At 37.2% G+C, this 27,637-nt stretch overlaps 1 protein-coding gene across 10 annotated transcripts in view; it reads left to right on the forward strand.

Annotated features, from left to right (window-relative positions):
• Positions 1–27,030, forward strand: part of FLRT2 (fibronectin leucine rich transmembrane protein 2) — a 61,583-nt gene extending 34,553 nt beyond the window's left edge. For 5 of the 10 annotated variants that reach the window (XM_013182697.3, XM_066998219.1, XM_066998221.1 and 2 more), the window contains one exon: positions 19,160–27,030. In XM_013182697.3, coding sequence (XP_013038151.1) covers positions 19,590–21,578 — 1,989 coding nt within the window. In that variant the 5' untranslated portion in view covers positions 19,160–19,589 and the 3' untranslated portion in view covers positions 21,579–27,030. Of the gene's footprint in view, positions 1–7,776; positions 7,864–10,176; positions 10,361–19,159 lie in introns of those variants that run through there. The other 5 variants (XM_013182691.3, XM_066998218.1, XM_048070432.2 and 2 more) reach the window with 2 other exon arrangements.
• The last annotated feature ends 607 nt before the right edge of the window (positions 27,031–27,637 follow it).

Consider the following 27,637-nt stretch of genomic DNA (forward strand, 5'->3'; position numbering starts at 1 on the left):
AAATCAAGTGGTGTGATTGGCATTCCATGCAGTTAACAGCCACTGTAAGTGGTGATGTTGGGACCAGCCCTCCAGGTTCATTGACTTCAGTAATTCTGTCTACTCATGTGCATAAAAATTCTTTCAAGATCACACCCAAGGTTAAATCATGGGAACTTGGAAATGGGAAACTTTGAAAAGTACTTCTGAAAATAAAAAAAAAGGGCCAGCTGAAACTAATGGGAAATATTCCATTGACTTCAAAGGCAGTAGAACAGAATCAGAGCCATGGAGTTTCATACATGAGAAGGGAATTCATGACCATGATTTTCTACTAGTTTCTCAAAACTGTAGTTTAATTACAGAGCACCTTCTGTTACTAGTTTTTTTAGGCATTTATTTCTTGAAATAAAGCTCATTGTCTTGCAGCCTAGCAAAAATAAATTCACCTCCATCCTATTTATAAAATAAATATTAAAAATATTATGGACCCTGATTATTTAAAATTAAGTAATAGAATACCTATCATTCACAATAAATCTGTTTTGTACTATTCTACTAACAACACAAATAACAATTTTGTTGAGAAGGCATACAGGACTAGATGTTACTCTAACATACTAACATACAACATTGGAATGAAAATCAGAATAGTGTTTTTTTTTTTCTTGTTCAGTTTTTAAGAGAGGAATAATGTTCACTTTCTCAAATTTCATTACCAGATTGTAGCATCGATTTCAAAAGGTGAATATTTCTTCACAAATCTTAGATAACTTTAGAACTGAGCTTGAAAGAAACCTTTGTAAGGTGCTAAAAATTGTACGGTTCCTTTGTTCCCTCTTAAAATGTCCATATAAGCCCTTAGTCAGGCTTCGGTTTGAAATGTCAAAATATTGTACAGTGTGTTCTCTGCTGGACAAGCACAATAAAATGGCTTCTTTTCATCAAAAAAGAATTTGGCCCTGGAAGCAGAAATTTCTGAAAACTGGAGAGATGCATTTGCATTCCTTTTTTCTTGGTGTTTTGGTTTTAGAATGCTTTGAAAAGTGAATTGAAAGTTGTTCTGTTAAATTCATCTTAAATATTTTTCTATGAACTCTTACAACAGAAAATTGATCTTAGGAATTATGAGCCTTGAACATTAGGGCATAAGCTCTCCATAGATATTTTGTGACCAGTTGCAAATATTAAGGATACTTTCAATTACTTCTGTAATTTAAAGAACATTGCATTGTATAATTGCAAATAAGTAATGTATTTTAGAAAATCATGATGTTTGCATCAAGAACACTCTAGGAACAGAATTCTAAGAGGTGATATTTTTCAGTAAACTAAATTATGTTTGGTCTCAGATTGAAGATTAAGATGCCTCATTCAATTGTATGACCATAGAAGTTCAAGAAATGGTGGAAGACACAAATGCTTTATTTCTGGCACAAAATTGTCTGTGTGATATTGTTGCATCAAAAGAATAGGATAATCTTCCTATGTGGAATATCCTGACATTATCAATGTGAGGTATATTTTTGGTGGTGAAGTAAAACAGCTGACATGAGTTCTACCATCTCATTTCAGGCTACATTAAAACCTAGATGCCATAAAATCTGGACACTTGCATATATGTGGGTCTCCATATTTCAGGTCTATATTTGCTTTCTGCTGAGCGTAATTGACGCAGTATGTGGAACTTCCCTTTCTGGCTTTGGCTTCACCGTGTCATTCAAAAACCACAGAGGCGAATTCCCTCTGCAATTCAGAAAAGGCAGACTTGCAACTTTTCATCATTTAAAATGACTTTTGTCATCCACTGTCAGAGCAAACAAGGTAAAACCAGCATGGTCACTTTAATAGTTGGTACTTAAAACAAAGATGGATTTTAATAGTTGCTGTGGCTTTCGGCAGTGTGTGTGCACTGTTCTGTCACATAGCACAATAGTTTCCAAACTGCCTTAACCGCAGCATCAGGGGAAGCTGTGTACTTGTTTCCTTGTAACCTTGTAAATCGTACTGTCCGTTTACACACTTTCAATAAACAAAATAATTTCTGCATGTGCTTTCATTAAATTAAATTCCCCACTGTGACACCAGTCTTCTTCCTTATACTTGCATCGAATGACTCTGTCTGAGTTTGGTAGTAAAGGCTGAAGGAAAAAAAGAAAAACAAACAAAACAAAAACAAACAAACAAAAAAAAAACAACAAAAAATACAAAGCTGGAACAGTAAAACCTCAGGCCATTAAGGGCTGTGTCTTCAAAGCTGGATGTCTAAGCAGAAGAATATGTGGTTTCATTGATTGAATGCAGACTAGGAGACAGGAACTTGCAACTTTTAATTTTTCTGGTGCTCCCATCTCTCTTTGCAACCCTTAAGCAACTTCATTTAACTCTGATGAAGATCTAACGCTTCCTTTTTTAGAGTCACAACACCAATCCCAAAGTCCATGGGAGGTTTAAGACACAATTTGAGTTGTCCTTGTTCTGGGCTACTCTGAGGGTGTGGAAAGGCCTCCTGAAGGAAGCTTAGAATAACCTCCCAGTCTAGCATGCTTATGTAAGATCCTAAAGTACTTGGCCTTGCCTTCTTATATCCCATATAGTGCGTCTCATCCTGAATTTCTCAGAAAAGTCCAAGCTGCTCCTGGTATTGTCTGTGCCAGAGCAGTTCTCTCTAAGGAAACTAAACTCTATATTCTGCCACAGTACTATATGCAGTCAACAGCCGAACCCAAAATACACAGCCAAAGTGTCTCAGCTTCTCAACCTGAACTGAAAAAATAAAAGCACTTTTTGAGTTCCAGAAGAAGTTTAATAAAGCTTGTCATGTTGAGATTTTTCAAGGGATTGTTAGCTATCCCTGGGAGCAAAAGCAGCTGAAGCCCAGGACCTTAACTCCCAGGAGAAAATGGAAGGGGCCATGAAAGGATTCACAGCAGGAAGAACAAGCTATACATCAGCTTCTGGCTGATGTATTACCTCTTAGCACCACAGCTGCCTGTGGTTAGCAGGGTCCTGGACTCACTAACCCAGGAGGTCAGTCCCAGTCCTGCATTCCAATCACACACAAATGAACTGGGGACTTAGCCCATCACCTGCTGGCAGCCATCTGGCCATCAGCATGGTCAGGGTTGCAGCTCCAGTGCAGAGCTCTCAAGTCCCAGCCGTACATGTGTAACTGAAAGCTGGGGCAAATATAATTTACTGTATCTTGCATTGTCCAGAAATACCTTCACAAAGTCACCACATGAACCTATGTGGTCTTGCCTTTTGGCTCCTTATTTTGAGGAATCCAAAACCTGAAGAGTGTTTTTTTTTTTTTAAATATATATTAGAAAATTAAAATTGCCTTTATTTCTAACCTAACACTAGCCCAATAAAGCCTGTGGTACTGCCACAAACCAGATTCTTTCTGTTTGAACACAAACCATCAGAGGACACTTTACCTTATTTGTTTTCAGCCTACCCACATAGCTTCATGGAGAATGCAGTTTTTAGGTGCTTGGCTTCATTTTCCTTTTTATTTTGCTTAGGAGAAATAGAGTTATCATAAATATTCAAGTGGGAAGGCAAGTGGGATAATTGGATTAATCAGTCATATTTACTTAATGCTCACATTGAGTTTAAAAAATACATTCACTGGTTATATACCTGACTGTAGGTTCTGACATGCAGCTGGCTTTGCTAGTCCTGATTTTGTTGTGAATCTCAGGATACTTGGCATTTCTTTTATGGCTCCTTCACGTGGAATCTTGTCGGTTCGGAAGAGCCTGAGCTTTCCCACCATAAGATTCAAGAGTTTGTGATTATAGGGTTGTGAATAGTGCTTGCAAACGTGAATGCTGAAGGTTGTCCGTCCAGGCCACTACAGCATTTCTCAGAAAAATAAATAAATTCAGAAGTTAAACAACAACATTTTGAACTTCTCTGGGCGTGGAGATATTCTACTTGTCTTACATTAGGAGGATGGTCTCACTTTCAGTTCTGTCTTCATCTGCTTCTGGCAGTAAGATGCTTTTCACCCAAAGAGCTTGTCATGGAAAAAATAATATCTAAAGAGAGCCTGAAGAATAGTTTTTGTTTGTTTGTTTGTTTGTTTTCTGTCAGTTTTATGACACTTGTCTCTCCAAGCACACCCTTTATAGGTCTGTCCTGCTGCTCCTGGCTTAGTAGTCAGAGGTTTGGTGCTGGTGTCAGGAAGGAGAAGTATGACTGCTTTAGACACACCTGCCTCCTCTTCACACCATTTCAGACTACTTCCGCTAAGGAATAGCCTTAAGTTAATACTTCATTTTTCATCATACTCATCACCTAATTTAATGACTTATGGCTGGACACTACTTAGTCTGGTTTAGACAGGGTGATCAGAAGGTGAATAGTGATGTATACAATGGCAAGTATGACTGTGCCTACCGTGTTACAAGATGCAATTATCCTTTAGCAGTAGAGCAGCATTTGAACCTTTGTGGATGTGTTAATACTGTATAATCATGCTCACTGTGTCCTTCAGTAGCTGAAGCAAAGGCTGAGCTGACTCTCTGAGAAACATAGCAAATACAGCATGGAAAGGAGATTGTCATTTGTGATTACAAATTTGTAACTGATTTTTTTAAGGAAGCAGAAAATAAGCAAACATTGTTTGCTGTTAGGAAGCATTTACTGACTGCCAGTGCCATCTCTGAAATTTATTTTATTTAGTTCAGTGTATTCAAACAGCAGAAAGAAATTAGAAAAATAGACTTTAAAATGTGTGATTGTTATTATTTAGGCTAACAATGGCAGACAGGAGTAGAAGGTTTTGAAGTGCCTATCCACCAAAAAGGGAGGGATTGATGAAGGTGGATGCTGAGGTATCACTAGCAGTGTTAGTATGAAATTGAAGGTGGGATCAAAAGAAGCGAAGTTGTGAATTTTCTCCGCTTTTGTTTCTTCTTATCACTGTATTTATTCTGTTTTGTTTGGGTTTAGTCAAAAGTATCAAATTTAGAAAGAGCTATCATTTTTGCTAAACTTACTTTACATTGAAGCACAACCAAAGTTGTGGATTCTATAAGTTAGTGAAAGATGAAGCTCTTTCAAGATGCCATATCTCAAAGGAGGTGAAGTGAGCTAGTGAGCAAGGCCTTCCTACAAAGGGTTCTGTTTGACAGTCTTCCCAGCAGTCAAAAAGGAAAAGATACAGCCTAGAAAGTTCACAGACTTTATATAGACTTTATATAGCGGCTGGTCCAATGACCTCTTTCACCAAAGTTTAGTCAGGAGACTAAGAAGAAAGATCCCATCTGTATCATTCGAAGAATACAAATAGAATTAAAAAAAAAAAAAAAAGTAATGATGTTTCTGCAAAGCCTAGAGAAATAAAAATTACAGATATGTTCAAACTGAAACCCTAGATTTAAACCATTCTGAACTTCAAGGCAGTACAATTCTATATACAGACGTTGTGGCTTGGGTTATTCTCTACAGTAAAGGTTCAAAGGTCATTGAAGAGAAGAGTCCAAAACATGATGATATGTTTCAGTTCCTTCTGCGGTCAATACTGCACTATATAAAGTTTCCAGTCCACTAAAGCAGGACATTGCTATTTAGGGAACTAGAGCTTACTGTAGCACTGGCAGCACATTTTTGCATCATTTCAGTTCTCATTTTAAAAACTTATGGCCTTAAAACCAGATAAGAACACTGCACTCTTCATTTTCTTTTTTGTTGCATTTGGAATGCTCAGGAGGAAATAACAATTGCTTTAGATGACATTATTGATCATTTTTGATGTAATATTTTATTTATTGTTATTATCAGCTACCCACAATTTCAAAATGCAGAATCTTAGCTGTGTTGATGAATTTTAATCTATCAGATACCTTACAGGATGGCACTGTATTCAATTTCTGACTTGAACACTTTGCAAATGTAACGGTCAAGTCCATGCATGCTATATTTCCCCTATTGAACTCAGTCCCTAGTTCTGACCATGAAGTGCGACTCACTAAAATGTGAAATTCCCAAACTGAGACAGACCAGCTCAGTACTTTGTCCCCAGCAATGACAAGAAATTATTGGAGCAGCTTTTTTGCCATCCTTTCCCCCAGCAGTGTCCAAAATTTTGGAACACAGTATGTCAGAGGACGCATTCTTACCTCTTCTCTTTAAGGGAACCTGATTAAAGACCAGATTGATGTCCATGAAATTGTTGAATTCATTTTTGAACCTGCTAAAACCGTCTGCCTCCATAGACCCACGTGGAACCAAATTTCAGTTTGCCATCTGCTGTTTAAGGAAGTGCTTTGGTTTATCTGTTTTAAACAGATTTAATAGCAATGAATTTCAGTGGCTCTTGGTATTAAAAACATGCTTTTCATAAAGGAATCTTCCTAATTCAGTGCTTGTTTTTGGACAATGCAAGTCAGGTGCTTCCTCAGTGAAGATGGGTGCCTGTGAATTTACAGTTAAATTGCTACAGGTGCCTATGCAAATCATCTTAATTTTTCTTTCATTGCAGCATAGGCCAATGATTTGCGGGATGTGAACTCTGTGACTAAAACAGCTGCAATGAACATGTTTAAATATTGAATGCTTAGTCAGTCCTTACCTGTGCTTTAAAATTATTTGATTATTAGTAATAATAATGAACATTATCACTTTGGCAAGTCTTCCCTCTTTGTATAAGCCCTACACAACAGAAGATTTGAGTAAAATGCATATTGGGGGTGGGGGTGGAGAATAATGCTTAAAATATTTGTAGAGAATGTGGAAACAAAACTTTTCTCCCCTTGGATACAAGATGGTTTTCTGCTTCACTGGAACAGAGGAGGGCAATATCTCCCAAGAGGCTCAAAAGCCTTGAAAATAATTGCTGCCGAGGTGGGTTAGTTTAAGCCTGTGTTTGGATAGAGCATGTGGCAGTATCTCTCAGGGTGAATGGTATTAAGAAATGCAGTTCATTTTGATTGAACTAGAAAGGAAAGGATTTCTAAAATAATATTATACAGTAAACAAACTCCACTGCTCTGGGCTGAGTTCATTCAAGCTCTTAGGAGTCAGTTAGTTTGTTATCCTCTGGAATAGCTGTAACTGTTTCATTTTTTGTCCTTTATTATTTCAGACCACTTAAAGATAGCTATTTACTATAATGGGTCAGAGAGGTCTAGGTAAGTCTGGAGTGAAATGTCTGATAAATTCCTGCCAAATCCAAACTGAAGGGGTGTGTGGGTTATGTGTGTGTGTGTGTGGTTGCAGTGTTGTTGTTTTGTTATTTTTGTTTGTTTCCTTTTTCTTGTTCATTTTCCTTTTTCTTTTTGCCCTTTATGCAAAAGGGTTGTATAGAGGTCGGAATAGACTGGCAGAGGTAAAACTGGTGAAAATACCGTATATTGGATTTAGAGTTAATGCTGGTTTTATGACCCATTTCACTGGGTTACAACAAATGTATGCCCTATTAGCAAAAGTAAAGAACCCATGCCTTTAGTATATAAAATTTTGGTGTAGACATAGGTCAAGATCCTAGATGCATGAGAAGATATGCATAATTAGCACTTAACTCAGTTTTTAGTCCAAGAAAATAACACATCAGCAAACTCCCAAATCCCTCAGAAGATCTTCATATGAGGTCCAATTAAAGTATCCAGAGGTCTACCCAGAAAACATGAAAGACTGTCTTCTCATTTGATTCATACAGTGACCTGAATAGATAGACTGCTCTGCATTCAGAAGAAAACAATAATTGCATTTCTGAGCAGGTGTATTTTGCTGCCTGTGGAATAGCTTAAAACTCTACCTCACATTTTTTTCCTATTTGTCCTTCAGGCCCTCTCTTTGGTTTTATTCTGCATTGCCTCTCTGCCTTCCTGGACTCATTCAAGATATCTAGTTTTGTACAAGCACAAAAAGCTGGTAAGAACACTGCTGTGATACCTTGCAGTAACAACTATGCTGAAAAATAGCACAAGGAGACATATTGATAAGGAATCTGTTTGCCTGAAATGCTTTGGCACATGTCAGATGGAATTTGCTTTTGGGCCGAAGGCCAACTCCAGGCTTCTGCACCTCTTAGGACCCACTTAAAAGCTATTAAGAGAGTTTAAGTGGTGCACAAGTGTCTTGTTGGCTGTCTGCACAATGCTAAAGATCACCCACTGTGAAACATTAATGGGAGAGGACTGTTTTTTTTTTTTTTTCTCTACTGCTGGTAGGTGTCATTTGTGAGTCTGCTGGCAATTTTGATCTCGCTGATGCAACCACACACAGACCTCAAAGGCAATGGAGAGAAGTGGAAAAACAAAGCTGAGTTGCTTTCAGTGCTCTCTTCTACCTTTGTCAGGATTCATTAAACGTGACAGCTTTATGCTTCCTAAGTGAAATAAGCCTAGGAGAGCTCTTTAAGAAAAATATTTAGAGCAGTTATTGGGAAAATATAATTACAGAAAGTTTTGCATGGTATATCAGGGGTTTATTCTGCTCTGAGTTGCTTCTTCATAAACACATGTAGATGGCAGACTCTTTCCTGTCACTCAGTACATTGTGGAGAAAATTAGATGCTTACTTATTGCCTTTACTGTATCCTGTTTCCTCTGTTCATGGTCAGAAGATTTGTGATGCTATATGGCATGTAAAACTATTCACACAGAATATTCTGTCCCACAGCCATTAGTGTGAGGCAGAAAAAAAAAAAAAACAAAACAAAACACTGGTCGGAAACCACATTTCCAGCTTCTGGAAATAAAATGCTTGCGTGGTTCTCCTTTGTCTTTGTGCATACCCTGTGTAGGCAGTATCTCTGCTCCTTCAAGGAAGAAGTAGAGTGGGAGAAATATGGAGAAGTGACTTTAATCACAGCTTCAGATGTAAATACCATTTCTTCTTCTGCTTTGCCTTTTCTTCCCAGGGGAACTGAGCTGCTGCCAGAAATTAAAGGTAGCTAATAGTTCCTCGGATGATGTAAACTGCTGCAGCCAGTGTTTAAACATGTAATCTGTATTCCTTCATCCTGCAGGAGCAGTGCTCCTTACATTGCCTTTATTTATTACTTTGTTATCCCTTAAGGCCTCTCATGATCTTCTTGTGCTTTTAATTCCAAGGCTGGGAATCATTGGGTCAGAAATGTCTATTTACTATTTCTAGCTTGTCCTTACTTATATTTGTATCTAGAGCTGAAACTTCCCTGTGTTAGAATCTGTGCAGTCCAATTCAGCCTCGCTTTCTCAATTAGCTTTGATGTTAAATGTGAAATCTGAATGACTGTCTCAGAAACGTAGTGCTATAACCTTTCACCAAAGGAGAACCAAAATGGAGTTAAGTGCCAAAAAAGTCTGTTCTCTGTCAGAATCAGGATTTATATTCACAGCCTCACTGTACCAAACAAATTATTTTATCCAACCATCTATTGTATGTTCCTCTGTCCTCTTATTCCTCTGATGTGTACCTTCTTAGGATATGTGATTGGTCATCAGTGTTGAAAAGGGAAAATAGGACCCTCTCACTGAAAACAGAGAGTATCAAACAGAGTTACTTGAAACCTGAATGGAAATAAGAAAAAAAAAAAAAAAAGAAAAAAAAAAGAAAAAAAAGGCAAGGCCTTGCAAAATTAAGAGAAAAAACGAATAATTTTTAAATGATCTGTATCCTTGGGAAACTGTTTTGTCCTAATGCATCTAGTCCTTCTTTCTCTCTGTACTCTAATGTAAATCACTATATTTACTGGTGCCTGTGTAAACAGTAGATTTTAAGACAGTGCCACTGCATGCTGGATGCTTGTTTTTTACTGCTATAAAATAGCTACTACTATACCTGTACTGATTTGTAATGCTGAATTTATTATTATTATTATTATTATTATTAATGTAGAAGCACAATATGTTTCCTGTATGAAGTACTATAGTGTTATTCTTGGAGTAGTGAGAATATAGCACTTTCTCCACCTTTGCATGCAGAAGATTGGATCGCCAGGAAAAGATAACAAGTCCAGATCCCCAGACTCTTGTCAGGCTCTATTGATGTTAAGACATTGTGCAGTTGATGAATATTTCAGCTATTTAGTTGAGTAGGAATTTTAGAGGCTTATCTTTATATTCTTTATCCATTGTTTTAATATCTTTCCTCTTTCCTGTTAACTAGATATCTGATGGCAATGATTTAAAAATCTGTTTAATAACCTTCTGTTTGCCTGTTACAGGGGCTGTGTCATGTGAGCAAGATTTGTTCTCTAGCTGGGGAACATCTTTTGTTCAGTGGTCCCATAAATGACTACATCGTACATGACAGCTTCTCTTCAATATTCAGAGGCAATTAGTGTGCAAGCAACTTTATTAATCTTTTTTAATAGCTTCTTAGCAGTGATTATGGAGTAGTTCTTAGTACTCTGAAGGAGCAGCATGCAAAGCAATATTAAAAGGTGAATCTCTGGTTTTGTTGGAAAGATGTACATATGATACTTAGAGCTTTATTTATATTAAGGTACCTAGGTGGCTGGGGGACAGCTAGTACCATATTTTCTCCCTGGGCCATATGCCAGAAATAGGGAACATAAGAATATGGCCGCCCACACTCATTTTTGTAAGACCCTGAATGAATGATACCCCACAAAGTAATGTGACACCATAGACAATCTCATCAACGATGTAGCACCATGCAGCACATTTAAAATGTGTCAAGATGTTGTCTCCACAGAAGCAATGTTTAGTCACTTAGGTCACTAAAAGCAGCTTTTTCAAATTATCCACAGACATTTTGCCAGACTGCCCACATATCTCTAGATAAAAGCAAACTGTTTGCTTCACAGTGTAGAATAATTTATAGGTAGAGACCAATTTGCTTGCAAAGAAACAACAGGTTGCCTTCATTTTTTCTTAGTACAAAATGCATTATGCTAAACACAGTACAGAACATTTGAGTTCCAAACAGGGAAATTATTATAAATTAGTTTTGTATTATTAGTTGTTTTTGTTTGTTTGTTTGTTTTAACAGACATGTCCAGTTTTTGTCACGGAAAGGTGTAAGCCCTCTGGAAAAGGCTCAAGAAAGAAAACAATGTTTTCTTTTCCCTTTACCTTGTTAAGTAGAGCTGTCCAGAGGCAGATAATTCAGCTATGTTCATGATTTTAAAATATGCAACATAAACACTATTTTGTGAATGTTTTCATGAAATGAAATTGTGTCAATTTTTTTTTTTTTTGGGGGGTACAAAAAGGTCAATTTTTTATTCTTCCTCTCTCCTTTTTCTCTCTGTCCCTCTGATCATAAATGATCAGAAAGCACTGCACTTCAAGCACATTTCCTATTGAAAATGTAATAAAAACTGACAAATCTCCATAAAACATTTTTGGCTTCAGTGAAATCATATATTTTATGAAATTTTGTTGAAATGTTCCAGATAGTTCCACATGTAAATTTCTTTTAATCTGCCATTTTTGACTTTCTCCATCCAGCTTTACATCATCACTTAGTACATTACTGAGTTTATGGAGTACTAGATGAGATCCATCAAAACTATTTCACCTAAGTTATGAGATCAGTTCTTTGGGGATGAAAGACTAAAAAATTAATTCACAACCATACTAAATCAGTTGTTCTCACTTTTTGTCAAATTGGTCAAGTTTTGAACAGTACAGCATTAGACAAGTGAAAAATTAGACAAGGCCTTGGGGGAAGGTTAATAAAGACACCAATAGCACTTTGCTAGTAGGTGCAGGATTCCATTTAATATGAGTCCTGGAGGTGATCATCTGTTCCTCTTTGCCCACTGGAGTGAAAATATCATGATGGTTACCATCTGGAGGAAGTTTTCAACAATCAGCATTTTTATAATGAAAGCATAGATGTTTCTTTCTAAACAGATGCTTGGGCTATTATTGACTTTTGAACTACCTTGAAGTCCTAGACAACTCAAAAATTCAAGTGCAGTTCTGCACGTTTCCTTCTTCCTCACGTTCTATGAAGGAACATATAGCAAAGTAGGAACCTACTTGTGCAGGGTATTAAATATGTTGGGTTTTGATATTCTATTTCTGTTCTCATTACCTTTTCCTCTGATAACTGCAGTTAGCTGAAATAGCTGTTTATGATGATTCCTACATTAGAATTCAGGACTCCAGAGGCAGGAAGTCCTTAGTGGCAGTTTTTCATTTCTAGAGTACCCTTCTGGTTCTACCAGAAGCTGAAACAATCAATAGCAAAGGTCTATGCAAGATTAATCCATGCAGACAGACATTGAGATTGGACTAGGTGGTACAACAAACTAAAAAATAAATTCGGGTGGGTAGCACAGCAATGTCCACTAACACAGCTTGCAGTCAGAAATGCACTGTTTCTTTGATAGTTGCCAATAGATGTTCTGTAGCATTTCATTTCTGAATCTGAAAGAGATTTTTTTTCTAAAAGTAGTCATATTCCCTGACTTCATTGACAATGAAAAAAATTGTAATGAGCTGTCGGGCATCTGTGCACATGCGCAGGTGAGCAGGGATGAATTTTTTTTGTCACAGAATGGAAAGACAGACATTTCTGGGCTTGGAGGTTGCAGTAGCTGTTATTTAATTATTTATCACAGGCAAAACAGTCCTGAAGAACTTATGCAACATCAAGTTTTGTGAATAAAGTCCTTCTGTCATAAATAAATAACTGGTGAAGTAAACACAGTAACAAAGATTCATTAGTCTAGGCAGGCTGAATTCTACACATCTGAACTTCTGCACTTCAGCACACACTTATGAACAGGTCTACAAAACTGAGTTTGATGTGTGGCACAGCACACTGCCCAATGGGATGAATGGAAACCTTGAATTTGTGGCCCACTTGAGTCACTGTTCTTGTAGCTACTTCAGCCCTGCTTCCTGGAGTACAATGATCACTCTAATGTGATCATTGATCTAATGATCACTCTAATGTCCTGTAGCTTGCTCTGTTTTGACCTCCTCATATCTATACAGTAATTGCAGTCTGTATTATCCATGGGCAAAGAACGAGCTTGAACCACAAAACAAATAAAATTCAAACTCACTATTAGCATACTGAAATATTATTTTTCCCAGAAACTAAGTATTATACAGCTCAAATTATTTGTCAGGCATGCAGAAGAGAGGCTGTCAAGCCAGCAATCACTGGTGATCCCAGACTCCTGTTAGCAAAGAGAAATTGTGTTTATGTACGTTGGGGACAGACAACGTTAGTAGAAAACAATTCTCACATTCTAACTTTTTTTGTTGTTGTTATAGGGATAGAGTTTCTTGCTATCTTAGCTCCCCCTCCTGGAGGTCAGATGCCTGTTTACTGGCAAGAACTAGTACACGACCCAAATTTCCAAAGACAAGACTTAAGTTGAATATAGCATCACACTTTTAAAAAAAGGATTTCCTGAAGCCTGCATCATTCTGGGAAATGTGTCTGCTTAATAGTTTGCAGGAACATAGCTAGAAAGAGATAAAAGACTTGGAGGAGCAGAAGATTACTGAGGAACCAGGAGGAGAAGGATGGTGAATGACATCTTTACACCCATTGCTGCAAAATGTACCACTTTCTAAACTTTTTCCTGTCTCCACCAAGTCAGATCCAAATCCGTTTCACTTTCTTTCAGCAGGTTGGTTGATCTGAGATTTTGAGAGTAGTTGTAAGTGCAAACCGGGAGGCAAAACCAGATATGTCCTGATCAGGGCAGAGAAGAATGTAGGGGAAGAGCTCACTGGGTACATTTATTTGCTGAATCATTCCACTAACAGTATTGCAAAGGCAATCATAACTTCTACCAAAATCTGTCCATATGGACTTCAGTGCGCTTTCAACAATGTGCAGAGACACTTTAAGGTTTCCTTACAGTACTGGCTACTGATCATTATTCTGACATCAATATTCACTTCAGGAGGAGAGCACCAAGAAAGGTTTATCCTCTTGTTCTTCACCTCTTCTTCTTCTTCCTCACCTCTTCTTCTTAACATAATACACACTCAGAAATATGAAGCAGTCACAGCAGCAAGCATGCAAAAAAGCTTCTTGTAAAAGCATTTTGGTTCCTCAAGAACTAGTGTCATTTTCTCTGTGCCTTTGATGCAGAGATTATAGCCTCATGCTAAGCGTTTCAACACTAAGTTCAAAACCAAGTAACTTGTAGAGAAACACTCACAGTAAACTATCACCTTCAGCTCCTAATCAGTAAACAAAACATAATGTTCATTCATGTGTAGACATGAACTATACTTATATAGAAAAAAAGTGATTTGTCAGGTATTACTCCATAGTTATTTTTGTTACTAGTTGATAGAAATACAGGAACATTTTTCTTAAGTGCTATGAACTCTACTAGTTTTCAGAGAAATGGAATTAGATTTGTTTTCTGGTTGTCACTCAGTTCCAGACATAATAGCCTTGTACTTACTGCATACGATAGTTATGCAGAGTAAGAATATGACTTGACTATGACCTTGGTCTGCAGTAAAGCCAAGAAAATTTATTCTAAATGGTCTTGTACTAAATAGGATTCACTGTCTGGTAGTAGTGAAAAGGGTGGATGTGGCTATTTGATTTTGGTTTTGCTTGCCTTCTGATTTATGTTGCATGGCAGTCAGGTTCAGACAAATGGATGAACTGCTAAGAAAAGTAGTGCTATGTGGTTAGAATATCAGGAAAAAAAATCAAGATTCCTAGGAACTGCTTTTGATTATTTTAAGGATTCCTTGAAAGACGGAATAGTCAACATTGTTATTTTTATTCCCATAAAAAAATAATAGTGTAAAACATGAGAAGATTAATGAAGATAGACAGCCTGGCTTCAGGAACACAACAAAATTCCTGTGTTTATAACACGAGGCTGTTCATTCATATGCATTCATATGCAGGCTGTGCTCTGTAAGCTATTCTTCTCCCTTGATTTCCATGCTTGCATTCCCTCCCTTGAACCTCAGCAGGTTCTCAGGCAGCCACTGGGACCTTGACCACTACACCTGGGACTACATGTTTGGAGGGGTGCAGCATGGAATGTGCTGAAGATGGCCCTCTGGCCCTTTGGAGCTTCTTTAGGCACAGTAGACCAAGCCTTTGAAACAATATTGATCACTGAGATAGGAAAGAGTCAATAGTCAATAAACTAGCTATAAACTAGCAATAAACTAGTCAATAAACCAGCTGCTATCAGGTTGTTAGTAGTTTATTTTTTTCTTAGATAACACAAATATAGGACTCAGTAGCATTTTCAGTAGTATATTAATTATTGAAACATGATTATCTATTGAAGCTAAATTATTTCATGGCCTGTGCAAAGCAGGATGACTAAAGCTTGAAGTTGTGTGGATAATTCTGAGCAGTGAGGGAGAAACTAATAAAACCTTCACCTTCTCAACTTGCAGCCAGATGTTTCAGCCTTTTCATACCTTCAATCAAAATATGTGAAAAGAGCAGTTCAGTTACAGTCTTAAACAAAAGCAAATTTGAAGTTTTTATCCAGCACACAAAGACAGAATTGTTCATCTCCAGCTAGTATTAGTCATTCCAAAAGACATTTTAAATAAGGCAGGTTTAAAAATAAATAAATAAATAATAAGACAGTGAGATAAAAATGTTCATCAGATATTCCTCCGAAGATAAACATTTTCACTGGTGTCAGGAACTCAGGCCATTAAGCCAAATTTTCAGATGTGGCCACCTAGAACGTGTGGATATGTTCTCATCTGTTACAATATGCTTCTCTCAACTTTTTATAGATTTCATTCCTCAAATCCTAACAAGATTTAATATCCTGGTTGGAGTAAGACAGGAAATGTCCTAGACACTTGGAAGACGTGGTTTGTGCTCCAAGGAAGATATAGTGAGAAATAATAGATATCAAGTGTACAGGATAAAGAAATAGAAGCAACAAAATTATCAAGGTGATGATGAACAGATATGTTATTGCTAACATATTTGTGTGTTGATTTTTTTAAAAAATTAGGTGAACCACAACATATTCTCTTACCCTTCGCATCCCAGACTGGTTTTTAGAACTTTCTGGTTTCACACCAATAAGCCACTAACAATCTACAGTTTGTAAGTCAATTCTCAAGATTTGCAGTCATGAAAGATAGGGATATTGAGTGCCCTTAATTCTCCCACTGCCAAAATTCTACCTCTGCAAATGATCAGTTCATTTACAGAGAGACTCAGTTCAATTCTTATAAGAATATTGAAAATAGAGATTTTGCTTTAGGAAGCCAACAGGGATTGCAGGGATGGGGGAGAAACCACAATTACTCTACCTGCACTCAGTGTTGGTGATTAGCTAAAGACTGAACCATTTCAGCTTTTCCAGCCTTCTGTAATTTGCCTTCGATATTTTTCCTTCACAGAATTTCTTTTATAAATCAAGAAGTTTGTGCAACTCTAATATTTTTTTATGTCTTTAGGGTAGATTTCTAACACAGGGACATAACTCACTTTTGCATCAGGGTCCCTGAGATCTGCTGAAAAATACTGCTCTTGCAACTGTTACTCCTCTATGAGTTATTATTAAACAGTTGTAAAAGAATACTGAAGTAAAGTCTTTCCCAAGTAATTTATTTAAACACATTCAATTGTATCTTTGCTTCCTTATTGCTTCCCTTTGTCACAACACAGCCAACCCTGAAGTCATAAATATCTTATTAGATTTGTCCTTGTGTTCTTGCTTAATACAATCAACAGTAGTTACCTGAGTGACAATGCATATATTCTGTGCTATGAGTTTTATAGTGTCAGTATATTAAGTATTTTTAGTTGGAGTTTAGGATACGGGAATTAATAAAAGGACTTCCTTTCCTGGTAGCATAGGGGGAGAAAGCATGCAGTAGGAAAGTTTTAAAGATGCAAAATCCACCTAACCACAAAAAGGAGAGAAACTCCAGAGTGCTACCTTCCAAAGTGCTGCTGTGCTTAAGTGACGATCCAGTCAAAGGTCTTTTACTTGTAATATATAATGAGAAGCGCTGTGCATTTTGACCCAATTTGCTAGAATCTTTACTGAAATCTTTTACTGAGATGCCACATTTACCTAGCCAAGAGGTACCCTGGGCAGAGTCCTAGAATAAGGTGAATGTATAAACCCATTTTAATAGACATTACTGCCTCAGGAGGTTCCCAGCATACCAGGAGCTTCAGCTGCCTGTGGCTGCATGTCCTTAGCTGGTCTTTCTGTTACAGCTGGGTGTCAAATAAAACCCATTCGGCAATTGGACTTACAATTAAAACAGAACTGAGTACAGGTTATTGGCCCTGTTGGGAGGGGCAGACTCTCTCTGATGCTAGAAAGAGAATGAGAACCCCTTTATTATGTGTGGTCCCACGTTTCTCAGAGGAGGCTCTGCACATCCTTTCTTATTTCAAAAAGACAATGTCATGACAGATCAGAGCAATATGATCTAGACAGGAGCCAGGACATATTAAAGGTGGATAAACTGTTACACTTAGGATCATATGAGGATGTAATCCTGTTAGAGTTTCTCTACAGAACCACATCAACTTACAAAATTGTCAAGGAACCATTCTTGACTGAAATATGCCTGCAAGAGAGAAAGCCTTGAATACTGGGGTAGTTAATCTTACTACCTGCTGTCACAGAAAAGGACAGCATGTAATATAGGCATATGGTACATTTGCCATTTGAAGGCATGATGATAAACTAGAGGACTTTTCCAGGACTCGCTTTTTATCTCCAACTGTTCCAGACTTGGTGCTGATACCTGATGATGTTCCAAATAAATACAGTAATCTACAAGTACAAAGTTGCTGGGTTATAACATCTTGATTCCTAAAGAGACTTTCTGTACTTCCAGTCCCGTGCAGCATTTGGGACATGTTAAAACCTGTGCAGTTGTAACAGAAAAAAAAAAAAAAAAAAAAAAGCTTTTTATGTACTTCTAAGATATATCTCTTGTGCTTCTGGAAAGGATGGGCGGTGCTTACATGGTTTAAATAAAGGAAAAGGGAATTTTAAAGATGTTTTCTGTTCACTGAAATTCTGTTTTAATGAAATCACAGCCAGTGAATTTTGAGCTGGGTCAAAAAAAATCTGGAAGAATACTGTGCTTAGGTAACTACAGTTGAACACACTCAGGTCTACAGATGCTTGGTACTTGTTTACGTATTTCATTTTAAGTTCAAGTATGTAAAATGCATCCTTTTTTCTTTTTAGTCTGTTTTTATTCCAGTCAGTTGAAACAACATATAATAAGACAAGATAACATCAAACAATACAGTATATTCCTTTGCATGATTTAGAGTTGAATTGTTTGGTTATAGATCTGAATAGCAAATAGAATCTGGGAAGGTTAAAGTTGAAAAGTATGCTTAAAAGCTGAGAGCTCATCTACACTAGAACTAACAAATTTGTGTATGAAGCCATTCACAGACTACAGTTTAGCAAAACTAAAAGTATCTAAACTTTATGGTTTGAAAGAAAATTCTTTCCAGAAAAAACTGCTGTAGTCTGTCTATGAGCTGATATCCTAAAACAATAATGTAGCAGACGTGAGCCAGTTTCATTTAGTGGAATGCTAGTTCTGAAGTCTATTGACAGCACAGTTCACATTAGTAACAATATCAAGATGACAGTTTTAGCAAATATATGCCTTACAGCAGCGTATCTTGTACTTGTAGATTACCATACTTTTTTAAGACTCCCCTCATATGTAGCTAGCTTACTGTAGTGAGCTGCAATAATCTTGCAGTGTGCATTAAAACTGGAGGCGAATACACACGATGGCTTTATGGAAATAGGGCCAGAACATTCCAGAGTCTGGTAGGAAATGAAAAAAAAAAAACACAGTGTGTGATTAAATAGGACAGCCTGGAGTCTAGTCTCTCAGGCATCAGTGAATGCAGCTCATTGGAGTTAGTGGTTCTGTGAAAGAAAAAAAAAATAGTTAAGCAAAAATGTCCAGTAAAATGTTTAAGTTTTAGGAGTTGAAACAGTGTGAGAAGACAGAGATTGGAGATACAATATTCAAACAGAAGTGATAGCTCTAGCCTTCACTTAAGTTACTGAAAGTCCTTCAATCACTGCAATGACTTTGCATCAAATCTATTTCAAGACTATTTAATAGTAGTATTAAGCTAATGTTTAATATTAATGCTTTTTTTTTTTTTTCCCCAGAAAGTCATAAAGAGCACAGCCTTAGAATAGTCTTCCAATGGGCTTGGTCTTCCCTATTAAAAATTTCATGGTATTCAACTTTATCTTTTTTCTTTTCTTTAACAGGAAGGCCAGATCCAGAAGATAGCTGATATGAGAACTTTGCTGACTTCAGAAAGCTGAGTGTTAACACCAACAGACTTCAGTCAAAGGAAATATTATCCTTCCAAGCAACTCATACACAGACAACTTCTGATAGCTTTAAATTAACTGGTTGCTCACCTGGAAAAATACTGCTATTGTTTCTTTCAGCACACATGGAGGAAGCCAACAAACTTGGTAACCCTGGCTAATAAGACTGTGGCTTTCTTATTAAAAGTAGGAGGTAGGCCAACTGTAAAAGGATTATTTTATACTTAGCCTGCAGGACTTTATCTCCGCCTGAACACTGGACATAAACCGGAGCCAATTTTAATGACCTGAGATTTTGCTACCTGTGCTTTATTATTGTTATCAGTTCTTTAACGCTTTGGTACTTTATTTCTTTAAATTAGAAATGGGTTTCTGGACTAGAATGTGGCCCACAGACTGGGCTGTTCTCATAAAATCATGGTTTATCTTTTTCCTGGGGCTCTACATGCAGGTCTCTAAAACTGTGGCTTGTCCAAAAGTGTGCCGCTGTGACCGAAACTTTGTCTACTGTAATGAGCGAAGCTTGACCTCAGTGCCTCTTGGGATACCAGAGGGTGTAACCGTCCTCTACCTCCACAATAACCAAATTAATAATGCTGGATTTCCTGCAGAGTTGCACAATGTTCAGTCTGTGCACACGGTCTACCTGTATGGCAACCAGTTGGATGAATTCCCCATGAACCTGCCCAAGAATGTCAGGGTTCTCCACCTGCAGGAAAACAACATTCAGACCATTTCTCGGGCTGCCCTTGCTCAGCTATTGAAGCTGGAAGAACTGCACCTGGATGACAACTCCATCTCCACTGTTGGGGTTGAGGATGGGGCATTCCGAGAAGCCATCAGCCTCAAGCTTCTGTTCTTGTCCAAGAATCACTTAAGCAGCGTACCAGTAGGCCTTCCAGTGGACTTACAAGAACTTCGAGTAGATGAAAACCGCATTGCTGTCATTTCAGACCTGGCCTTCCAGAACCTTACAAGTTTGGAGCGTCTGATTGTGGATGGCAATCTCCTTACTAATAAAGGCATAGCTGAAGGCACCTTCAGCCACCTCTCCAAGCTCAAGGAATTCTCAATAGTGCGGAATTCACTGACCTACCCTCCTCCTGATCTTCCAGGTACACATCTGCTAAGGCTCTACTTGCAGGACAACCAGATAACCCATATACCACTTACAGCCTTTTCAAAACTCCATAAACTGGAACGTCTTGATATTTCCAACAATCAGCTTCGGATGTTGGTAAAGGGTGTATTTGATAATCTCCACAACCTGAGACAACTCACTGTAAGGAATAATCCCTGGCTGTGTGACTGCAGTATAAAGTGGGTCACTGAATGGCTCAAATTTATTCCTTCTTCCGTCAATGTACGGGGTTTTATGTGCCAGCGACCAGAACAGGTCCGAGGTATGGCAGTCAGGGAACTCAATATGAATATGTTGTCATGCCCCACCACCACTCCTGGTCTGCCACTTATCATCACCCCAGTCCCAGCTACAGCCAAGCCAACTACATTAGTTTCCCCCTCATCCGTTCCTCCCCCAAGTAGCAGGTATAATCCTCTGACTCCCACCATAGTCACGCTCCCCACTGTGCCTGACAGGGAGGACAGAGAAAGGGTGACACCTCCTATATCTGAACGGATTCAACTCTCTATCCATTTTGTGAATGACACTTGCATCCAGGTTAACTGGATATCTCTTTTTACCGTGATGGCATATAAACTCACATGGGTTAAAATGGGCCATAGTCTGGTAGGAGGAATTGTTCAGGAGCGTATAGTTAGTGGTGAGAAGCAACACTTGAGCTTGGTAAATCTGGAGCCCAAATCCACCTATCGGATTTGCTTGGTTCCACTGGATGCTTACAATAATTACCGAACAGGAGAAGACACTGTCTGTTCAGAAGCCACAACCAAGGCTTCCTTTTTGAACAATGGCAGCAACATCCCCTCCAGCCATGAGCAGACAACTTCTCAGAACCTGGGCTCCCCATTTCTGCTGGCAGGGTTGATTGGGGGTGCAGTGATACTTGTCCTCGTGGTCCTGCTCAGCATTTTTTGCTGGCACATGCACAAAAAGGGGCGTTACACCTCCCAGAAGTGGAAATATAACCGGGGCCGTCGGAAAGATGACTACTGTGAGGCAGGGACCAAGAAGGACAACTCCATCCTGGAGATGACGGAAACCAGCTTCCAGATCGTCTCCTTAAATAACGATCAGCTCCTTAAAGGAGATTTCAGACTGCAGCCCATATATACCCCAAACGGGGGCATTAACTACACAGACTGCCACATCCCCAACAACATGCGATACTGCAACAGCAATGTCTCAGACCTGGAGCACTGTCATACGTGATAGTGTGGGGAGATGGGGGTGTCTAGGACAAAGAGAAAAAACTCTGGAAAAAGTAATGCCCCCCCAACAACAATGAAAAAATTACATTTGATAAATGTTACACAGATGCATTTATGCATTTGAATACTCTGTAATTTATACGGTGTACTATATAATGGGATTTAAAAAAGTGCTATCTTTTCTATTTCAAGTTAATTGCAAATGGTTTTGTAACTCTTTGCTTTTTAAATCTTTAAAAAATATTGCTAAGTACTGTACAGGGTTGTACAATAAGAACCCAATGTCATGGCAAAGGAAAGATTGACTCATTCTTCAACCATTAACCACTTTGCTGTCGAAGCTGTCTGAAGGATGTTAAGTTCCTAGGTGTCCTGTAGTACAGGAAAATAAGTGCATATTAAAACAGGGTCACTAGGAACGGCCAAAAGCAATTCAGATAAAATGGGTACAACCCGTTTGACTCAAATCCAGCAGTTGCTGTTCAACTTTAAACAATTTAAAGTACTTCTGTTCCCTTTTGTCAGTTCTGTATTTCCTACCTCCAACTCAAAGCTGGAGTTCTGACTGCTACCAAAACAGGCTACTTTTTGTATGATTGTTTTTCCCCAATATGCTTGGAATAGGACAGGTAGACAGAACTCAGTGTCAAACTCAAAGTGACCTTGAATCCTATTTGCAAAAGCTATTCTGAAAATGTCCCCCAGTATCATATACGTTTATGTTAGAAACTGTTCTTGCTTTTCATTATGATTAAGAGGCTTTAGGCATTCTTTGACCCGTCTCAGTGGGAGATGAAGGTTATCAGTACGTAACAGATAGTTGTCATTAGGTTGCACCTCTCTTTAATAGAGCAGCATTTGTTGACACAGCATGTTCAGGTGAAACCTGAAAGAGAGAAATTCTAAGCACTCCCAACTCTGCAGTACTCATGTAGAATTTGCAGTCTAGAAGTGTAAATTTTGAAAACACGTTGCAAAATATAATGCCAATGGAAAGGTTGCCATTGACTTTTATGGTTCAAGCTCTGTTTGATTTAGAGGTCTGAGTTATGTTCGTGATGAAGTAAGAAACAAACAAACAAACAAACACACATTCAAAAACAAAACAAAACAAAAAAAATAAATGAGAAATATATATATTTTTAATTTTTATCTTTATTTATTACTGGAAAGGCCATCAGGCCTATTGTGAACTGAACTACATTCAGCAGGGAAAATCATGTATAAATTAGTTTTTTGTCTGTTTGTTTGTTTTCTGTTCAAGTGAACACAGATGGACACTAAGAAATTTTTAGAACATAAGTATACTCTGTCGCGCCAAATTACCCTTCTTTTATGTTAAGCTTTTTGGAAGTTTTCCACAATGATATGTGCTTTAAAATCAGTAGGTGGGCTTAGAATTTTATTCCCTCAAATTCTTTAGCTGGAATCATTTCTGAGTGATGCACTATGTGAAACACCATGGTTATATTAAAACCATGATGCTGATCTCAAAATTATACAATCTTCCAGCAACTTCACTAAATCTGTGACTGCCAAGAACTCTGAATTTCTTGCCAGCTCAGTGGTAGAATTATTATTTTTTTTTTTACCCCACCATTTTTTTTTTTTAGCTTACTTTCTTCTGAACTTGGGGGCAGGGAAAAGTTCACAAAGAAAAAGGAAAAAAGAAAGTTTTTTTTTTTTTTTTGAGGGAGTAGGGAACCAAAGATAAAACTTTATACAGTGACCAACTAGGGATGAGAAGTTGTTAGAAGTGGATTGACAGTAAAAGCTGGAGCACTTTCACTGTGCAATGCTTAGACTTTTTACTTTAAAAGGCTGCTTATGTTGGGAGAGAGGGTTTTAATCCTTTCCTTTGCTCATTTCCTCAAATCATTCTTGAAATCCAGCAGTCTGTGAGTGTGCAGTTTCTCAAATTCAAATTGTATGATAACACTCATTTTCTGCAAAAACACAATGAATCTAGTTATGGTCGATGGCAAAGTACAATCACTATATAAAGAACTGCATCCTCCCCCCAGCACCTTTTAGAATCACAATTTGAAATTCCAATCTATATTCTGTATATTTGTTATTTTCTCCAGCTATAACAGGTATTGTAGGCAACCTGTGTGGCTACTGTAATAGTAAAGTCACTGAAATTTTGCTGAATAAAAGGCTGCCATGATTTCTAATGGTGTATTTCTAGGTAGAGATGTCTATGCAAAGTCTTTTATCTGTGACCTATTTGCTCTAGATTATGATGGGGAGGTTGATACTTTGTTTTGTTCATTTAATGTGTTTTAGCTGCCAAAGCCCACAAGACAAGCAGCAGATAGTTGTGCTTCTGCACACTTCCATTGCATGCCGGATACATAAAAGTTTTTTTGAGATTAAGTAGAGGCAGAGAGTCCCGTTGGGTGTGGATGTAGCATTTAATTTCACTGAAATAACTAGCTATATATTCGATTTCAAAGGCATCCTTTGAATGTATGCACATACTAGCATTTCATATGTCAATGACTGATGCTGGAGGAATCTTTATACTCCTTTGAACATCTTCTGTTCTAGGCCTCAGGATACCATGGTTTTAAGATGAGTTAGGCGCCTTATTTGTAGCAAATCTCTTATTCAGGGAGTTCAGCTGTACTCTAAGTGAAAGATCCACAAGCCCAAACTGAAGACAGCAAATGTGGTTATTGTTCTAATAGGGTAAAAACAGAAGGCATTCACAAACTGTTTGGGTTAATCTCAGATGACAAAATGTATATATATATATGTGTGTGTTTGGAGTATTACTGACTTACCTAGATAAAAAATCAAAATTATATTAAAGACAGCATAGTTTATGCTTCTTTTTGGTATGAAGATAAAGATATATTTTTATGTGATATTGACAAAGTTTCTTTTCAATAAGTACACTTCTGAAAAAAAAAAAAGAAAAAAAAAAAGAAAGAAAAAAGTAAAAAGCCACTTATACCAAAATTCCTGGATAGAGCTGGGAGTATTATTTAAACAAATTCACAGCTGTAGTCAACCAAAAGGTCATATGTTGCATTTGAAGAATGCTTCTTCCAATTCTAATTGCTACCCAGCTGCAGAAGATTTCATGTATTTTAACCTACAGCAGAGTTTGGGATGTTTCGAAGTGTCAGTCACACAGACAACTGAGGCTTGGTTTCAAAACGCATCTAGACAAATACATAATGAGCAGTTTTCACCAGATAAAATTATTTTTTTTGAACAAAAAAAAAGGGTTAAAAATGGACAGTGATCTTTTGGTGATATAAATTTTAATAATCGGTAGCTTTTTCCTTGTGCTTATGAACATGGGGTCATCTTCACTTAGTATAAATATCTGACCACAAATAACTGAAGCGAACTATAGAGCAGTAGTCCTCAATGAATGCATATACAACTCATTAGAAACCCCTAAACCCTAGGTCCTGATTTGCAAGGGTTCATTGAACCTGGGGACAAATGAATGGTTTACATACAACATCTCATCTATCATCCATTGTACGCTGCTAATAGCTGACATAAATGTTAATAGCTGATAAGATTGCTGAGTGGAATACAATAAGAGTCTAAGTGAAATTATGTTAAAGTGGTATCACAACTCTGCTTTGTCCAGTGCTATGGTTCCTTCTGAAGACTTACTTATTTACAACCTGGTCCTTGTTTTCACAGATTCTGTCACTTCCTTGCATGTAGCTTGTTAGCAGAAACAAACACCTAATGGATGCATGGACTTTTGGATTTTACTGGAGACACTGTTATTGAATTTATTCATAAGAATATTTAGGCATAGAGTTACTTTTGAATGAAAATATATTAGCAATTTTTTTTCTGTAAGCCAATAAAGAAATACAATGGATGTGATGATAAAAGAAAAACGCAATAGCTTATGCTATTTGCTACTAGAATAGATCAACTATATTTTTCTCTCAATCATTTTCTCTTTTCATGAGAGAAAATTTCTCCCTCTAAGAAAAGTATTGATTTAATTTTGCAAGCAAAAGTACTTATGCATATTGTATCGTTGTTATGATTTTAAGGGTCTACATAAGGCACTTTACTGATGACATTGAAATGAAAGTTCAGGCTCAGCTTTTGACAGTGAAGTGGTTAACTCCCATTAAATTCTCCATTTATAGTACTTTTTCAATTTAAATTATAACATGGAAATATTAAACCTTTTTTTTTCTTTTTTTTTTTTTTCTTTTTCCTTTAAAGCATGAGAATAATGGTTTTAGTCATGATTTATCTTTCTAGCTCAGTGGAAAAACAAACAAAAACAACAACAACAAAAAAGAATGTGCCAAAACCAAATGTTACTGGCTCTAAGCCTCATCAAATACTGCCTGATGATCTCTTCTAAACACAAAGATAATCCTATGAAGCTGATGAACACTCCTTCCCTGAACTCTGCTGAACAGGGCACTTTGTATCCCATATGATACTACAGGCAATATTGAAGCATTTGGCATTAAACTTTTGTACAGCATAGAATGTGTTGATCTTTAAAAGGACACTGGCTAGTGGTCCATCTGGAAAACTAGTCCAAAAAGGATCTGGCTGGGGCTCTGTGGAAGTGTGCCTCATGAGAGGCACTTCTGATCTTCTCAGAAACACAAGCTACTAAATAATTTGTCATGTCACTTGGTCCCAAATATCTGAAGATCTTTCATAAAATTGATTTTAACTGAGACATGCACACTTGATTCTGTTCTGTGTTTGGTATATTTTCTATCTTTAACATGGAAAAATAGATTATTTGAAGTTTGCATTATCTGTTTTCTGCAATCTGCCATGTTGCACGCATTGTTAACTTCGAAATCTCACTATACACTATATATTATCTTGTTGACATATTCAGTAAAGAGTTATTTAAAAAAATACAACAATCCTACTGTATTTATATGAACAAGCTAATTAAAACAAGGATGTGAACATCTGAGAAGGAAAACAGAAAAAGGAAAATATCAACTTCTGTACTTTCAGTCCTGGAAATATTTTCAAATGTTTTACTGTATGCCCACCTTCTCTTCAGATTCTAAAGGACAAATATTTTCATCTTCTATCTGTCAAAGAGTTAAACCATTTGTTAATTCAATTGCTCAGATTTAATCTTATGTTTATAAGATATTTATTTTGATACGCATATAGGAAAGCACTGTAAAACAAGAACAGATTGTAATCCAGTGTTTGAAGATAGTAGATGCACTTAAGCAACTACACACATCTATAACAAATACATATGTGGAAGCTGTGACCCATTATATGCATAGTCATTCGAAAAATGCATTTGACATTCATCCTTGACAATCTTAAACCCACATTTTATCTATTTAAACTTTCCTTGAAATGAAATGTGATTTTTTTTCCCAATTCTCCCTTCAAAATTGCTCTTGACTTTTCAGAATGCACAACATTAAGACATAAGCCTTAATAAATTTTTGTATATCTTATACCTAACATATATGGTAATATATACAGTATGTATGAAAAGATGCTATAGGTACTTGGGAATTAAAATTCTCCTTAATCTAGTTACATATACAGGAACTATTTTTTGGCATTGATAGAACCTGAAATACTGAATGTTACAAGCTGTGTCATTTCAAAGTTTAGAACTGTATTACTGCTGAGTGTCAAAATTCCTCTGTAAATTGTCTCATTCTCTGTCTTAACCCTGAATGCCATGGAAAACTACAATAGCTGCTGTGCAATACATCCACATCTACACTACTCTCTCCTCCCCTTACTATGCTTCCCTGAACTTGATGTTCCCTTGGAGACAGATTAAGCCCTGGTACCTAAGTTAACTTCTTGTTTTACCATGGGAAGGTGGAGAATAGATGTAATAGAAATATAAACACTGTTGACTATTTCGGTATTCTGGCAAAAAATAATTGCATCATCATTTTCAAGCAATGGTTTGGTTTTGTTTGTCTCAAAAAAAACCTGACAAACACAGACTGCTTCTTCAGATAATCTGGTAATAGCCCTCAGTGATTTATCTTAGTAGAGACCAATATTTACATTTATTTAGTTGTAAACTTAGTTTTCTGTAGC

The sequence above is a fragment of the Anser cygnoides genome, chromosome 5 (genome assembly GCF_040182565.1).
Source record: "Anser cygnoides isolate HZ-2024a breed goose chromosome 5, Taihu_goose_T2T_genome, whole genome shotgun sequence".
Taxonomy (NCBI): Eukaryota; Metazoa; Chordata; class Aves; order Anseriformes; family Anatidae; genus Anser; species Anser cygnoides.